This window comes from Oncorhynchus nerka, linkage group LG1 (genome assembly GCF_034236695.1).
Source record: "Oncorhynchus nerka isolate Pitt River linkage group LG1, Oner_Uvic_2.0, whole genome shotgun sequence".
NCBI lineage: Eukaryota > Metazoa > Chordata > Actinopteri > Salmoniformes > Salmonidae > Oncorhynchus > Oncorhynchus nerka.
The window spans coordinates 26608668-26626630 of NC_088396.1; the positions used below are offsets into that span (position 1 = coordinate 26608668).

Below are 17963 nucleotides of genomic sequence, written 5' to 3' on the forward strand. Positions count from 1 at the left end.
GGGGTGGGTAGTCTGTTCTTTTTTCAATGTTGTGTTTAGGTGTTTGGCCTGGTATGGTTCTCAATCAGAGGCAGGTGTTGTTTGTTGTCTCTGATTGAGAATCCTACTTAGGTAGCCTTTTCCCACCTGTGTTTTGTGGGTGATTATTTTCTGTCTAGTGTTTTCTGCACCTTTCCGGACTGTTTCGGTTTTTGTTTATTTCATGTTATTTTGTATTTTGTTGTTCAGTTAACAAACATGAACACATACCACGCTGCACATTGGTCCGACATTTCATACTGCTCCTCCGAGGAAGAATTCCGTTACAACACCAGAATAGGGTACAACACCAGAATTACATTAATTTCCAATTTAACTCTACGTTTGCCTTGCAGCATTGCGTTGCAGTTGCAGTGCGTTCGGTTTGGTGCATACGTTGGATTTATCTAATATATTCATCAAACTGTATGCGAAATGGTAGCAGAAGTTGAATTTTGAACTTTTGTTGCATACATATCCAGATGATGCTGCATACTATTTTGCGCGAAAACACTATCGGTATGATCGAAACGTAGTTGTCCGCATCAATGCTAATCCCCCATATATTTTTTGGCAAATATATACACTGCTCAAAAAAATAAAGGGAACACTAAAATAACACATCCTAGATCTGAATTAATGAAATATTCTTATTAAATACTTTTTTCTTTACATATGTGCTGACAACAAAATCACACAAAAATTATCAATGGAAATCGAATTTATCAACCCATGGAGGTCTGGATTTGGAGTCACACTCAAAATTAAAGTGGAAAACCACACTACAGCCTGATCCAACTTTGATGTAATGTTCTTAAAACAAGTCAAAATGAGGCTCAGTAGTGTGTGTGGCCTCCACGTGCCTGTATGACCTCCCTACAACGCCTGGGCATGCTCCTGATGAGGGGGCGGATGGTCTCCTGCGGGATCTCCTCCCAGACCTGGACTAAAGCATCCGCCAACTCCTGGACAGTCTATGGTGCAACGTGGTGTTGGTGGATGGAGCGAGACATGACGTCCCAGATGTGCTCAATTGGATTCAGGTCTGGGGAACGGGCGGGCCAGTCCATAGCATCAATGCCTTCCTCTTGCAGGAACTGCTGACACACTCCAGCCACATGAGGTCTAGCATTGTCTTGCATTAGGAGGAACGCAGGGCCAACCGCACCAGCATATGGTCTCACAAGGGGTCGGAGGAACTCATCTCGGTACCTAATGGCAGTCAGGCTACCTCTGGCGAGCACATGGAGGGCTGTGAGGCCCCCCAAAGAAATGCCACCCCACACCATGACGGACCCACCGCCAAACCGGTCATGCTGGAGGATGTTGCAGGCAGCAGAACATTCTCCATGGCATCTCCAGACTCTGTCACGTCTGTCACGTGCTCAGTGTGAACCTGCTTTCATCTGTGAAGAGCACAGGGTGCCAGTGGCGAATTTGCCAATCTTGGTGTTCTCTGGCAAATGCCAAACGTCCTGCACGGTGTTGGGCTATAAGCACAACCCCCACCTGTGGAGGTCGGGCCCTCATACCACCCTCATGGAGTCTGTTTCTGACCGTTTGAGCAGACACATGCACATTTGTGGCCTGCTGGAGGTCATTTTGCAGAGCTCTGGCAGTGCTCCTCCTGCTCCACCTTGCACAAATGCGGAGGTAGCGGTCCTGCTTCTGGGTTGTTGCCCTCCTATGGCCTCCTCCATGTCTCCTGATGTACTGGCCTGTCTCTTGGTAGCGCCTCCATGCTCTGGACACTACACTGACAGACACAGCAAACCTTCTTGCCACAGCTCACATTGATGTGCCATCCTGGATGAGCTGCACTACCTGAGCCACTTGTGTGGGTTGTAGACTCCGTCTCATGCTACCACTAGAGTTAAAGCACCGCCAGCATTCAAAAGTGACCAAAACATCAGCCAGGAAGCATAGGAACTGAGAAGTGGTCTGTGGTCACCACCTGCACAACCACTCCTTTATTGGGGGTGTCTTGCTAATTGCCTATAATTTCCACCTGTTGTCTATTCCATTTGCACAACAGCATGTGAAATGTATTATCAATCAGTGTTGCTTCCTAAGTGGACAGTTTGATTTCACAGAAGTGTGATTGACTTGGAGTTACATTGTGTTGTTTAAGTGTTCCCTTTATTGTTTTGAGCAGTGTATATACATACAAATGCATACACACAAAAATACATACATACACATATACACATACTGTACATCCATACATATACACTACCGGTCAAAAGTTTTAGAACACCTACTCACCTACTCAAAGGGTTTTTCTTTATTTTTTATTATTTTCTACACTGTAGAATAATAGTGAAAACATCAAAACTATGAAATAACACATGGAATCATGTAGTAAAGAAAAAGTGTTAAACAAATCAAAATATATTTTATATTTGAGATTCTTCAAATAGCCTCCATTTGCCTTGATGACAGCTTTGCACACTCTTGGCATTCTCTCAACCAACTTCACCTGGAAGGCTTTTCCAACAGTCTTGAAGGAGTTCCCACATATGCTGAGCACTTGTTGGCTGCTTTTCCTTCACTCTGAGGCCTGACACATCCCAAACCATCTCAATTTGGTTAGAGTTGGGGGATTGTGTAGGCCAGGTCATCTGATGCAGCACTCCATCAATCTCCTTCTTGGTATAATAGCCCTTACACAGCCTGGAGGTGTGTTGGGTAATTGTCCTGTTGAAAAACAAATGATAGGCCCACTAAGCCCAAACCAGATGGGATGGCGTATTGCTGCAGAATTCTCTGGTAGCCATGCTGGTTAAGTGTGCCTTGAATTCTAAATAAATCCCAGACAGTGTCACCAGCAAAGCACCCCCACACCATAACACCTCCTCCTCCATGCTTTACGATGGGAAATACACATACGGAGATCATCCATTCAACCACACCGCGTCTCACAAAGACACGGCGGTTGGAACCAAAAATCTCCAATTTGGACTCATAAAACCAAAGGACCGATTTCAGATTTCAATGTCCATTGCTCGTGTTTCTTGGGCAAAGCAAGTCTCTTATTCTTATTGGTGTCCTTTAGTAGTTGTTTCTTTGTAGCAACAGTCTCCTCTGAATAGTTGATGTTGAGATGTGTCTGTTACTTAAACTCATTTATTTGGCTGCAATTTCTGAGGCTGGTAACTCTAATGAACTTATCCTCTGCAGCAGAGGTAACTTTAGGTCTTCCATTTTCTGTATTGACTGACCTTCATGTCTTAAAGTAATGATGGACTGCCGTTTCGCTTTGCTTATTTGAGCTGTTCTTGCCATAATATTGACTTGTTATTTGACCAAATAGGGATTCAGGTAAATCTTGCAATTCTTCAGCCATTCCTGGACCTGTGACCAAAAACAAGCTCCATATGGACAGTACCAAAACAAATGATCTAATGATTCTGTCTCTGGGAAGGTCGTATCCCCCCATATATATAACAATCTATTGGTTGAAAGAATTTTGTATAATAATTTTTATGAAAAATGTAAAGTTTTGAATTCGTTTTGAGTATCAGTTCAAAAACCATGTGCCATGGAATCGGTACTTCGAAAATCTCTTTCCAACTATTTTGCAATCTATATGGCACGGCTGTCAAATTTTGGGGTCCTTAAATTAAACTTGTATACTTTTTTATTTGTCCATTTTTCTTAACCAATTATGGCCTTTAATGAAGGGCTGACAGAGAAGTTCCCTACTTTTCCCCCTTCCACTGTCACAACCTGATCTGTTTCATCTGTCCTTGTGCTTGTCTCCACCCCCCTCCAGGTGTCACCCATCTTCCCCATTATCCCCTGGGTATTTATACCTGTGTTTTCTGTCTCTGTGCCAGTTCGTCTTGTTTGTTCAAGTCAACCAGAGTGTTACTCCGTGCTCCTGCTTTTTCATTTTCTCTATTTTTTGTTAGTCATTCCAGTTTTGAACCTTGCCTGCCTTGACTCTGAACCCGCCTGCCTTGACTCTGAACCCGCCTGCCACTGTACCTCCTGGACTCTGACCTTGTTATGAACTTTTGCCTGTCCACGACCATTCTCGTGCCTGCCCCTTGGATACTAACAAATATCAGAGACTCAAACCATCTGCCTCCCATGTCTGCATCTGGGTCTCACCCTGTGCCCTTATATCCACTTTCCTCTTCCATTTTTTGCGATAATGCTGCAATTAGTTGGTTGTAATTTTGGATAGAGCAGACATTTCCATATATTTTTTGTGAAAACCTGTATCTTTGTAGTGACTGGGTGTATTTATACAACATCCAAAGTATAATTAATAACTTCACCATGCTCAAAGGGATATTCCATGTCTGTTTTTTTGTTGTTTTACCAATAGGTACATTGCGAAACATTGGAAAACCTCTGGTGTTTGTGGTTGAATCTGTTTGAAATTCACTGCTCAACTGAGTGACCTTACAGATACTTGTGTATGTGGGGTGCATAGATTTTTGTGGGGTGGTCATTTTAAAATAATATTATACACTATTATTGCACAGAGTCCGTGCAACTTATGTGACTTAAGCACATTTTAACTCCTGAAATTATGCTTGCCATAAAAAAGTGGTTGAATACTTATTGACTCAAGACATTTCAGCTTTTCATTTTTTATAAATTTGTAAAAATGACAAAAAACACAATTGCACTTTGACATTATTGGGTATTGTGTGTAGGCCAGTCAAAAAATCTAAATGTAATCCATTTTAAATTCAGTCTAACACAAAACAAATGTGGAAAAGTCAAAAGGTGTGAATACTTTCTGATGGCACTATGTATTGCATGAGTCAGGGATGAGCATGTGGTTGTGGTTTGATTCCACCCCCCCCCTCCCCCTAAAGTGCATCAGGCAAAGAGTAGGTATTTTCTATTGCCCTGCCAATCATCAAATATGCACTTGCTTTGATACTATGTGCCCTTCTAATACACTGAATGACATTTCTGCTTCCGTTTTGTTTTTGATGCCTTCCCAAACAAAGAAATGATTACTAATTGTGTATGGAATTGTGAAAGTGACATATTGAGGATTCCTTAGTCAGTAACTGTTATTGGGTTTTCTATGTCTATTTTATTTTCTCCAGGTTGACATTTATTGTCATGAGTCAGAACTGAGCAGTTTCCAAAAGATTGGCTGTACAGTCAAAATTGTCCACAGTATATCGCAAAAATGAATGCAAACAACATTTCGCTTTTTGGTCTTAATTTAAGGTTAGGCATTAAGGATAGGTTGAAAATCAGATTTTATGACTTTGTGGTTGTTCCAGCTAGTGAGCACTATGCAGAGCTGCCTCCAGTACACGAGTCATCTCAATAAATGACAACCTGTATATTTTCTTCTCATATACTTTAAGAAGCTGTTGGTAATGCATTACAGCATTAATATGTGTATCTTTTGTTGCCAGTGATGTATGAAGCAAGGAGTTATTTCTATTAATTGAGAGAAATAAAATCACAACACAGAACAGTAATACGTTTTTTTCATTTGAATAAATATATAAAAATTCCCCAATAAATAATACATTCAAAACAGTTGCATTGTAAACATAGCTGTTAATTGCAGAGCTTACATCCCTACACTAATCTGAGAATTCCTGTTCCTGAAAATTCACTGTGGTCCCCTGTAATCAAAGAGAAAATCATCATCCGGGGAAAAAACGAACACGATTCCAGAGCCTCCATCCACATTGGAGTAGTAAGTCTGTGTGAGAACGGGTGTTAAACTCAGTAGTGAGAATACAGTAGACGGCACGGGTCAAAAAGTGATTGATGACCTATTTTATGTGTCACGTGCTTATGCCCATATATGTACATCATGTCCTTCCGTTCTTCTATGAGTGAGTGCTTATGTAACCTGATAGTGCATCTGTTTATGGTAAAGCATGTGCTTGCACACACACATCTTCCCTGAACCACTTCTCTTGTGTAGAGAGGAACATATTGGGGGACAGAGAGAGAGCCAGAGATTTCATTCATTGAAGATAAATACATTTTAGTTATTTATTTAAACTTCATATTATTATAAAATGTTAATACATAAATGCTATTTATATCCTTTAAATGTTTACATGTATAATTATTATTCCTTTATTAAAAAATTATGTTATCAGCATTGTTCTTTGCTTGTAACCAACAGACATCCCACACACAACCACCTGTTGGGTGGTGGCATATGTCATTAGCCCCACCTCTGACGCGACAGATCCTTGTCAACACACACACACACACACACACACACACACACACACACACACACACACACACACACACACACACACACACACACAGAGAGCGAGACAGAGATTAAATGAAATATCAGGCTATGTAAATTACATTTTTAAATCTTTAGTACCTAAATGCATCCATTTTACATGTTATTATTGAACAATCCTTCATATACATGTTTTATAAGTCATTCCTTTCTTCAAGAAAAAAAGGCATTGGGAATTATCTGTGGTAAACCAACACCTCGATCTGTCTCTAAATCCCCATCATCAAGATGTGGCCGGTTCAGACACTGTCTCTTCCCCCCATGATCTCCAGCGCCTTCCAGGTTTTGCATGTTTTCATTCCCTGGATAGATCAGCCTTCTTGCCTTTAGGCCCAGGTTATGTCTTGAGGACAGAAGCGCCAATCGATGCAAAAGTTCACGATTTTGGAAAAGGGCACAAAATAGTTGACCTCTGTGTAGGCTTTTGAAAAAACATACGAACTAACTGATTTGGTGGCATTTAAACTATTGAATTCGGCATTACCTAAAATTGTAATTTTGGAGTCTGGACTATATGCCACTGAAGAGATTCTTATGGCTTTCAAATCATCTCGCCTGCAGACTTCCTCTTCCAATGCGTACCCCGGCAGGGTTGTTCCCCCGAGGGCCTGTTCGATCTGACATAGAGCAAGTCTTAAGCCATTCTCTCATCCGCAACGCAGGAGAAAAACACCCTGTTTTTGGTTGAAAAAGGGTGTTGAGGCTGTCGTTTGTGAAAATCTTCACCGTTGAATCGTTGGGTTGGAAAATGTAACCCATATGTCTGTCACTCATATCCACCACGCCATTAACACAATCAGAGGCCTCACAAAGAATGGCTTCGAGGGTTTTGTCATTGTGTTCATGACAGGGACACAACACACTGACAATTGGTCTAGGAGACAGGTTTTATTTATTTAGAGTCTTCTGTGGATTATCTCTTGAGGTTTCTTGTCACTCGTAGTGTTCACAGCTCTTTACTTATACTGACCAATACCCCCCTGGAAATTACTGTTTCATATACATTATTACTAAATAGCAGAGACTCACTACTCTACTCTTTAAAATGTTCAAACACATTCCACAGTTCAACAAGTTCACTACACATCAATTATTGACAGCTTTAATGCAAACACATGCTTTACCATAAACAGATGCACTATCAAGTTACATAAGCACTCACTCGATAGCGTGAGAACGGAAGGACAGGATGTACATACAGTGGGGCAAAAAAATATTTAGTCAGCCACCAATTGTGCAAATTCTCCCACTTAAAAAGATGAGAGAGGTCTGTAATTTTCATCATAGGTACACTTCAACTATGACAGACAAAATGAGAATTGTTTATTTTTTTAATGAATTTATTTGCAAATTATGGTGGAAAATAAGTATTTGGTCAATAACAAAAGTTTATCTCAATACTTTGTTATATACCCTTTGTTGGCAATGACAGAGGTCAAATGTTTTCTGTAAGTCTTCACAAGGTTATCACACACTGTTGCTGGTATTTTGGCCCATTCATCCATGCAGATCTCCTCTAGAGCAGTGATGTTTTGGGGCTGTTCCTGGGCAACACGGAATTTCAACTCCCTCCAAAGATTTTTTATGAGGTTGAGATCTGGAGACTGGCTAGGCCACTCCAGGACCTTGAAATGCTTCTTACGAAGCCACTCCTTCGTTGCCCGGGCGGTGTGTTTGGGATCATTGTCATGCTGAAAGACCCAGCCACGTTTCATCTTCAATGCCCTTGCTGATGGAAGGTTTTCACTCAAAATCTCACGAGACATGGCCCCATTCATTCTTTCCTTTACACAGATGAGATGTCCTGGTCCCTTTGCAGAAAACAGCCCCAAAGCATGATGTTTCCACCCCCATGCTTCACAGTAGGTATGGTGTTCTTTGGATGCAACTCAGCATTCTTTGTCCTCCAAACACGACGAAGGGGGACACGTCTGGCACTGCAGGATTTGAGTCCCTGGCGGCGTAGTGTGTTACTGATGGTAGGCTTTGTTACTTTGGTCCCAGCTCTCTGCAGGTCATTCACTAGGTTCCCCCGTGTGGTTCTGGGATTTTTGCTCACCGTTCTTGTGATCATTTTGACCCCGCAGGGTGAGATCTTGCGTGGAGCCCCAGATCGAGGGAGATTATCAGTGGTCTTGTATGTCTTCCATTTCCTAATAATTGCTCCCACAGTTGATTTCTTCAAACCAAGCTGCTTACCTATTGCAGATTCAGTCTTCCCAGCCTGGTGCAGGTCTACAATTTTGTTTCTGGTGTCCTTTGACAGCTCTTTGGTCTTGGCCATAGTGGAGTTTGGAGTGTGACTGTTTGAGGTTGTGGACAGGTTTCTTTTATACTGATAACAAGTTCAAACAGGTGCCATTAATACAGGTAACGAGTGGAGGACAGAGGAGCCTCTCAAAGAAGAAGTTACAGGTCTGTGAGAGCCAGAAATCTTGCTTGTTTGTAAGTGACCAAATACTTATTTTCCACCATCATTTGCAAATAAATTCATTAAAAATCCTACAATGTGATTTTCTGGATTTTTTTCTTCTCATTTGTCTGTCATAGTTGAAGTGTACCTATGATGAAAATTACAGGCCTCTCTCATCTTTTTAAGTGGGAGAACATGCACAATTGGTGGCTGACTAAATACTTTTTTGCCACACTGTATATGGGCATAATCACGTGACACATAAAATAGGTCAAAAATCACTTTTTGACCCGTTCTGTCTACTGTATTCTCTCTCTCAGTAGCCCCACAGTTTAAACCTTTTCCTGCAGTGGGCTAATTTTTTTTTTTTTTACCTTTATTTAACTAGGCAAGTCAGTTAAGAACAAATTCTTATTTTCAATGACGGCCTAGGAACAGTGGGTTAACTGCCTGTTCAGGGGCAGAACGACAGATTTGTACCTTGTCAGCTGGGGGGTTTGAACTTGCAACCTTCCGGTTACTGGTCCAACGCTCTAACCACTAGGCTACCCTGCCGCCCAAATCAGGGTCACAGTGTTTCTTAGTAGTCTTAAACAAATCTACTTTGAGACAAAAGTATACACCTCATACACATGGTTATGGCCTTATAAAAAGAGAACACATGTCAGAGTTTAAATGTATTTTATTTTGAGTTTGCATCCCAATATTACACTTATAATAACATTCCACCCATAACTTCTTGAGTTATATTTTCATTTTTGGCAAAAAAAACACCCATTTGAAACTGCCTATTTCTCAGGCCCAGAAACTAGAATATGCATATAATTGTCAGATTAGGATAGAAAACTCTAAAGTTTCCAAAACTGTCCAAATATTGTCTGTGAGTAAAACAGAACTGATATTGCAGGCGAAAACCTGAGGAAAATCCAACAAGGAAGTGCTGTTTTTCCTGAAAGCTCTCTGTTCCATTGGATGCCGTGCCTCCATTTAAAGGGATATCAACCAGAATCCTTTTCCTATGGTTTCCTCAAGGTGTGAACAGTCTTTAGACATAGTTTCAGGCTTTTATTTTGAAAAATTAGCGAGAAAGAATCCATCACGTCAGTGGATGGCTGGGTGCCAGCAGAGTTTTTCATGCGCAACAGCCATTTTCTCTCTTTCTCCTATGGAAGAAGCTACATTCCGGTTGACATATTATCGATTATATATTGTAAAAACAACCAGAGGATTGATTCTAAAAAACATTTGACATCTTTCTACGCACGTTACGGATACTATTTGGAATTTTCATCTGCGATGTCGGGACCCCTCGAGCCTGTGGATTTCTGAACATAACGCGCCAAACAAATGGAGGTATTTTGGATATAAAAATAATCTTTATGGAACAAAAGGAACATTTATTGTGTAACTGGGATTCTCGTGAGTGCAAACATCCGAAGATCATCCAAGGTAAGTGATTTAATTTATTGCTCTTCTGACTTTCGTGACCAATCTACTTGGCTGCTAGCTGTTTGTAATATTTTGTGTACTGAGAGAGATGTTCTTACATAAATGCTTGGTATGTTTTCGCCGAAAAGCTTTATTGAAATCTGACACGCCAGGTGGATTAACAACAAGCTATTCTGTGTTTTGCTATATTGCACTTGTGATTTCATGAAAATTAAATATTTTTAGTAATTTAATTTGAATTTGGCTGTGAGCTGCCCAGGAGGAGACACATCATTCACAAACAATTGAGGGACGGCAACTGGTAAGTCAATTTAAATAAATCAGTATAAAAATAAATGATATAGAATAAAATCAGGGCGAGTAACACAAAAAAAGGTACCCAGTCTTATAGAGAGGAGGCTATTTACTAGTCTTATGAGGACGAGGGCGTAACGGTACCATGGAAAGCCCCACTGACTGCTGACTAGGCATTTAGAAGAAATGTCTTATGTGGTCTGCAGCCACTACAAAATAACACAAGGCATTTTTGAATATGGGGTGTTATTTATATGCATAGCAAGTAGTGGCAAGAGAACCGCTGACGATACATAAGGTGTATAGCCAGTAATGACAAGAGAATCGTTGAAGATGCACATGGGTGATAGTACTAGGTGAATGTGAAAGTTGTGTGATTCTGAGAAATTACATATTAAAGTGAAATTTGGATAATAAGTTTTACATTTGATATCAAGCCGATAGAAATGTGGATAAGAAATAGATTGAAATTATTAGTATTAAGATTGACATCTGGATAATAAGCCGATTGAAATTTGGACAATAAGAGGATTGAAATTGAGCTATTAAGTATTTAGTGAATGAGAGTTGTCAGGGGACTAGTAAGTGTGAATATGGAGTGAATGTGAGCTGAGTTTGCCAGTTCTGTGTGAGCTGATCTATAACGTTATCTACAGTAGAGGATAACATGTGTCAGAAATCTCTTAAAGAGACATCATGTCTCAGGGGATGTCTCGATTAGTAATAAGGAAAACATGTTTAGATTACATGTCTCGATTAGTAACAAGGATAACACCTCTGAGGGTAACATGACTCATTTTGATTATAAGATGATAACATGTCTTATCAGTGGAGTTTGATGTACACTACTGGTCAAAAGTTTTAGAACACCTACTCATTCAAGGGTTTTTCTTTATTTTTACTATTTTCTACATTGCAGAATAAGTGAAGACATCAAAACTATGAAATAACACATATGGAATCATGTTGTAACCAAAAAAGTGTTAAACAAATCAAAATATATTTTATATTTGAGATTCTTCTAATAGCCACCCTTTGCCTTGATGACAGCTTTGCACGCTCTAGGCATTCTCTCAACCAGCTACCAGATTGACCTGGAGTGTCCCTGTGCAAGAATTTCCACAACACCACCATGGTCATGGAACAAAATAAAAGTTTTTAAAAAGTATACAAAACATTAGGAATACCTTCCTCATAGGAACACCCCTCCCCACTCTCTGAATGGCACACATACACAATCTATATCTCAATTGTCTCAAGGCTAAAAATCCTTCTTTAACCTGTCTTCTCCCCTTCATCTACAATAAACGAAGTGGATTTAACAACTGAAATCAATAAGGGATCATACCTTACACCTAGATTCGCCTGGACAGTCTATGTAATGGAAAGAGCAGGTGTTCTTGATATTTTGTATACTCAGTGCATTCGGAAAGTATTCAGACCCCTTGACTTTTTCCTCATTTTCTTATGTTACAGCCTTATCCTATAATTGATTAAATAGTCCCCCCCCCACATCAACCTACACACAATACCCCATAATGACTAAGCAAAAACAGGTTTTTAGAAATGTGTACAAATTTATATGAAAAAAAAGAAGGAAATATCACATTTACATAAGTATTCAGACCCTTTACTCAGTATTTTGTTGACAGCAATTACAGCCTCTCAAACTCTGTCAGGTTGAATGTGGAGCATCGCTGCACAGCTATTTTCAGGTCTCTTTAGAGATGTTTGATCGTGTTCAAGTCCGGGCTCTGGCTGGGCCACTCAAGGATATTCAGAGACTTGTCCCGAAGCCACTCCTGCATTGTCTTGGCTTTGTGCCTAGGGTCATTGTCCTGTTGGAAGGTGAACCTTCGCCCCAGTCTGAGATCCTGAGGGCTCTGGAGCAGGTTTTCATCAAGGATCTCTCTGTACTTTGTTCCGCTCATCTTTGCCTCGATCCTGACTAGTCTCCAAGTCCCTTCCCACTGAAAAACATCCCCACAACATGTTGCTGCCACCACCATACTTCACCGTAGGGATGGTGCCAGGTGTCCTGCAGACGTGACGTTTGGCATTCAGGCCAAAGAGTTCAATCTTGGTTTCATCAGACCATGGTCTGAGAGTCCTTGGAGTGCCTTTTGGCAAACTCCAAGCGGGTTGTCATGTCCCTTTTACTTGGGAGCGGCTTCCGTCCAGTCACTCTACCATAAAGGCCTGATTGGTGGAGTGCTGCAGAGATGGTTGTCCTTCTGGAAGGTTTTCCCATCTCCACAGAGGAACTCGGGAGCTCTGCCAGAGTGACCATCAGGTTCTTGGTCACGTTACTGACCAAGGCCCTTCTCCCCCGATTGCTCAGTTTGAACGGGCAGGCAGCTCTAGGAAGAGTTTTGGTGGTTCTAAACTTCATCCATTTAAGAATGATGGTGGCCACTGTGTTCTTGGGGACCTTCAAAGTTGTGTGCCTTTCCAAATCATGTCCAATCAATTTAAAATACTACAGGTGGACTCTAATCAAGGATGATCAATCTCAAGGATGATCAACATAAACAGGATGCACCTGAGCTTAATTTCGAGTCTCATAGCAAATGGTCTGAATACTTATGTAAATAAGGTATCTGTTTTTAATTTTTAATAGATTTGCAAAAATTTCTACAAACCTGTTGTTACTTTGTCATTATGGGGTATTATGTGTTCATTTCCTTTTTTTGTTTGTAAAAAAATACCTATAAAACCATTTTAAAAAGTGTAAAAAGGTAGGCAGGAATTATCTATGACTATCCCCGAGTTTGCCTCACATTACAGAGTAAGATGGAGGACAACCCGTCCATCCATATCCCGCCCACAGGCACCTACACAGGCCCCATGGACTCCACGTCAGTAAGAACCTGGTCGAGGATTTCGTCAATGACTGAACAGTCATAGTTTACTTGTTCGAGGTCCAGCGCTGGGACAAACGTGACCAGGAGACGACCAACGCTCCTCCGAAGCTCCCTCAGTCTGCGCGAGAGAGAAAGAGAGAGACAGAGACAGACAGACAGACAGACAGAAAAACAGATTGTCAACATGTACACTGTCAGAAATGAATACTGAAGGAAACAATCTTATCCTCACGTCTGGGGCGTATCCGAGGTCGAGCCATTAGCAGCACTAGTGGCACCCCCGTCTCACCTCTCTGCCTGGTCAGCTGATGTCTGAGCTCCCTCGCTCTCCTGTTTCTCTCTCAGCTGTTTCTCTCTCTCCTGTTTCTCTCTCTCCTGTTTCTCTCTCTCCTGTTTCTCTCTCCCCCACTCTTGTTTCTCCCTCCTCAGCTCCACCACGTCCTGCTGCAGTGTCTCACAAAGAGACCAGAGGTTGCCCCTCTCCTCCTCTATTATCTCAACCTGTAAATTGGGGAGCAGGCAGGGTCACAGAGGGGATGGATGACAAAGGATTATGGGGAGAGGAAGGAGATATCAGATAGACACCCTGGCAATGTTCTTTCGCACACTGCATTGTCCATTTAACAAATACTAACTGTACCGACAGCTGCTGGGCAAACCTTACTCATTAAATATTAATAGCATACAAATATATATGAGGCTACAAGATGGCCAGCTGGTGACTGACCTTAATCCTCTCCGACTGCTCTCCTTCTTCCCCTCCTTCTCCAGTCTGACAGGCCTGGTGGCAGTGCTCTCTCTTCACAGTGGCCTGGGAGAGCTCCTGCATGCTGCCCTCCAGGTTATGGAGCTGGGAGGTCAACTTGTTGACTTGCTCCTTGAACTGGTCCCTCTCGTGGGCTGCAGCCTGCATGAGCTCCAGCAGCTGGTCCTGCTGCTCCTGGGCCACTGACAGGTTACGGAGGTCAATCATAGGATGGTCTGATGGGTCTGGGGCGGATGGACCAGAAGAGGATGGGCCTGGTGTGCATGGGCCAGCAGAGGGTGGGTTTGGTGTGGAAGGGCCTGGTTCGGTTCTGTCCCTAACTTTTTCCTCCTTCTCCCTTTTCTCCTTGTGCTCCTCATCTTCATCCTTCACTTTGCTCCTGATCTCTGTCTGGGTGGTGATGCTCACCTGCTCTGAAGAAGGTGGTGGAGGGAAGTAGCTGGTCGCCACAGTTCCCGTCTCCACAGAGCTTGTTCCTGTGCAGCTAGTTTTAACATTGCCAGAGCCAGAAGGTGTCTCCATGGTCCTGCTCTCTGATTTTACCATGGCAAGGTCAAAGGTTGCCTTCTTCTGAATAGGGGTGCTGTTGATCTCCAAAATCATAATGTCATCGTCATCCATGATGTTATCGTCGTCATCGTCAACAGGGATGATGACTGACGTGGATGACATGGTTGTTTCAGCAGCCGGTGATACAGTCTCCATGGTGGTGTTGTTGTGGAAACCATTCAACCTGGGTTTTTTTGTCTCACTTTCAGGGGTCATGGCCAGGGTTCTCTTCATTCTGTAGAGAGGGTATGGGGGCTTATCACTTGATGCACTATTGAATGAATAATGATGATTATTGACAGAAAATCTCTGTCCCCTGTGGCAATGATATGAACTACAAACACTATGAGAAAGAGAAAGAGAGAGAGAGAGAGAGAGAGAGAATTCAAGGGAGGAGAGACCCTACCACTCAGACAGTGGGCCTACCTTGGGTTTGAAGGGGTTGACGCGGCCATAGAGGTTGAAGGGGCCGGAGGAGTTGACGGGGCCGGAGGGGTTGACGGGGCCGGAGGGGTTGACGGGGCTGGAGAGGTTGACAGAAAGCACACGGTAGAGATTAGGGAAATGTTTTTGGAGGAAGGGCTGGTCCTTACATCTTGGCCATGTTCTGTTATAATCTCCACCCGGCACAGCCAGAAGAGGACTGGCCACCCCTCATAGCCTGGTTCCTCTCTAGGTTTCTTCCTAGGGAGTTTTTCCTAGCCACGGTGCTTCTACACCTGCATTGCTTGCTGTTTGGGGTTTTAGGCTGGGTTTCTGTACAGCACTTTGAGACATCAGCTGATGTAAGAAGGGCTTTATAAATACATTTGATATGAAGAGACGCACATGTATATCAATACCGACATTATTAAAAACATCCCCATCAACATAACACATGCACACACAGCTCGTACAGTAGACTTACATGCTTTGGCGAGGCAAGAGATCCTCTGATGCTTCAGAGTCTTGTTCTTCTGAGCCAGAGCCTTAACCTGCATCTGCATCTGCTCTGCCTTCTTCTGCTCATCTTCATTCTGACACACACACAAACACCAGGGTAGTTTGGGTAGGGTACACAACATATTAGGGAGAACAAAACATTTGTGGGCATAACATTATCATGAACCAGGGTGTGACATATACTACATGACTAAAAGCATGTGGACACCTGCTTGTCGAACGTCTCATTCCAAAGTCATGGGCATTCATATGGAGTTGGTCCCCCCCTTTGCTGCTATAACAGCCTCCGCTCTTCTGGGAAGGCTTTCCACTAGATGTTGGAACATTGCTGATATAACAGCCTCCGCTCTTCTGGGAAGGCTTTCCACTAGATGTTGGAACATTCCTGCTGGGACTTGCTTCCATTCTAGCCACAAGAGCATTAGTGATGTTGGGTGATTAGGCCTGGTTCGCAGTCAGCTTTCCAATTTATCCCAATGGTGTTTGATGGGGTTGAGGTCAGGGCTCTGGACCTCACTTTGTGAACAGGGCATTGTCATGTTGAAACAGGAAAGGACCTTCCCCAAACTGTTGCCACAAAGTTAGAACCACAGAATCTACTAGAATGTCATTGTATGCAGTAGCGTTAAGATTTTCCTTCACTCGAACTAAGGGCCCTAGCCCGAACCATAAAAAACAGCCCCAGACCATTATTCCTCCTCCAACAAATTTTACAGTTGGCACTATGCATTTAGGAAGGTTGCATTCTCCTGGCATCTGCCGAACCCAGATTCGTCCGTCGGACTACCAGATGGTGAAGCGTGATTTGTCACTCCAGAGAAAGTGTTTCCACTGCTCCAGAGTCCAATGGCGGTGAGCTTTACATCACTCCAGCCGACGCTTGGCATTGTGCATGGTGATCTTAGGCTGGTATGCCGCTGATCGGCCATGGAAACCAATTTCATGAAGCTCCCGTAGAACAGTTATTGTGCTGACGATGCTTCCAGAGTCAGTTTGGAACTCGGTAGTGAGTGTTGCAACCGAGGACAGACTTCAGCACTCGACGGTCCCACTCTGTGAGCTTGTGTGGCCTACCACTTCGCTGCTGAGCCATTGTTGCCCCTAGACATTTCCACTTCACAATAAGAGCAATACAGTTGACCGGGACAGCTCTAGCAAGGCAGAAATTTGACAAACTTACTTTTTTTTGTAAAGGTGGCATCCTATGACAGTGCCACGTTGAAAGTCACTGAGCTCTTCCGTACGAGCCATTCTACTACTAATTTTTGTCTATGGAGATTGCATGGCTGTGTGCTCGATTTTATACACCTGTCAACAGTGGGTGTGGCTGAACTAGCCAAATCCACTAACTTGATGGGGTTTCCACATACCTTTGCTTATGTAGTGTATACACTGACGGACAGACACACAGACAGCTAACCTGTTGTCGTTTCTTATCCTGCTTCATTTTGGTGTTCCTTTCACTGTGAAACAGAACACAGATTGACTGACATATTAAAAAACACTGGCACCATCTAGATTTGATTGAACATGAAAATCAGTAATTGCATTCATCTCACCTCCTATACATTCTATGAAATAGCCTATATACAATGTTAATGCCTTGCCTACTGTGCTGCTAAATGAAGGCAAAATCTCACTTGCATATGAATCTGTCAAGTCAACAGTTTTCTTTGGGTTTTACACTTTTCTAGTCTGAACACCAGCTCATTTGTCCTTATAAATATGCAAATGCCATTTGACATGTGACTGCAAGCATGCAGTTGACTATGCCAGCTAGCTATTTTGCGTTTGATAGTAAGCCATTTTTTTGTCTAACATGTTACACAAAAAATGTTTTACCTGCGTCGAGTAAAACGTAAACGACCCAGCTTCTACCAAATGTAAGTATTGTGGTGGGAAAACTCTCAGCATCATGAAAACTCAAGCAACTTGTGCCGCGAGCCAGCATGGTAAACATGTCACGATTATTTTGCCTCCATCAATAAATCATACAAAGCACTTTATTGTCAATCTTAACACATTTTGTGCAGGGCCTAACGTTGTTTTTTCACTCCATGCATAGACAAAATAACGATGCATGTTTCAGCCTCAAGGTTCATTATCTGCAAATAGCCTACATGTTCAGTTATGCATTACAAATATATTTAGATGCAGCATCATTGATACAGTATATGGTTGGGTTCTCACTGTTGCCTGTAGGTTTTCTGGTATGAAGGTTGGTCATCATCGAAGTCTTCAGGTTCTTCCTCTACCGTGCAGCTCCTGGAATAGGGGATACTGAATGTCTATATACTGTAGTGGCAACGTCAACACACACAAATGCATGCACACCGGTTGGCAAGTAGGCATGCACAGACAATATACACTGAGCATACAAAACATTAAGAACACTTGCTCTTTCCT

General features: G+C 42.3%; 1 protein-coding gene across 3 annotated transcripts in view; it reads right to left on the reverse strand.

Moving 5' to 3' along the window:
- Positions 1–9357: 9357 nt before the first annotated feature.
- LOC115128356 (MORC family CW-type zinc finger protein 3-like) overlaps positions 9358–17963 on the reverse strand; it is a 44849-nt gene continuing 36243 nt past the window's right edge. For 2 of the 3 annotated variants that reach the window (XM_029658154.2, XM_029658138.2), the window contains 7 exons: positions 17748–17822; positions 16978–17020; positions 15523–15631; positions 15042–15138; positions 14028–14850; positions 13590–13801; positions 9358–13418 (listed from right to left, as the gene is read on the reverse strand). In XM_029658154.2, coding sequence (XP_029514014.2) covers positions 13271–13418; positions 13590–13801; positions 14028–14850; positions 15042–15138; positions 15523–15631; positions 16978–17020; positions 17748–17822 — 1507 coding nt within the window. In that variant the 3' untranslated portion in view covers positions 9358–13270. Of the gene's footprint in view, positions 13419–13532; positions 13802–14027; positions 14851–15041; positions 15139–15522; positions 15632–16977; positions 17021–17747; positions 17823–17963 lie in introns of all 3 variants that reach the window. The other variant, XR_003863503.2, reaches the window with a different exon arrangement.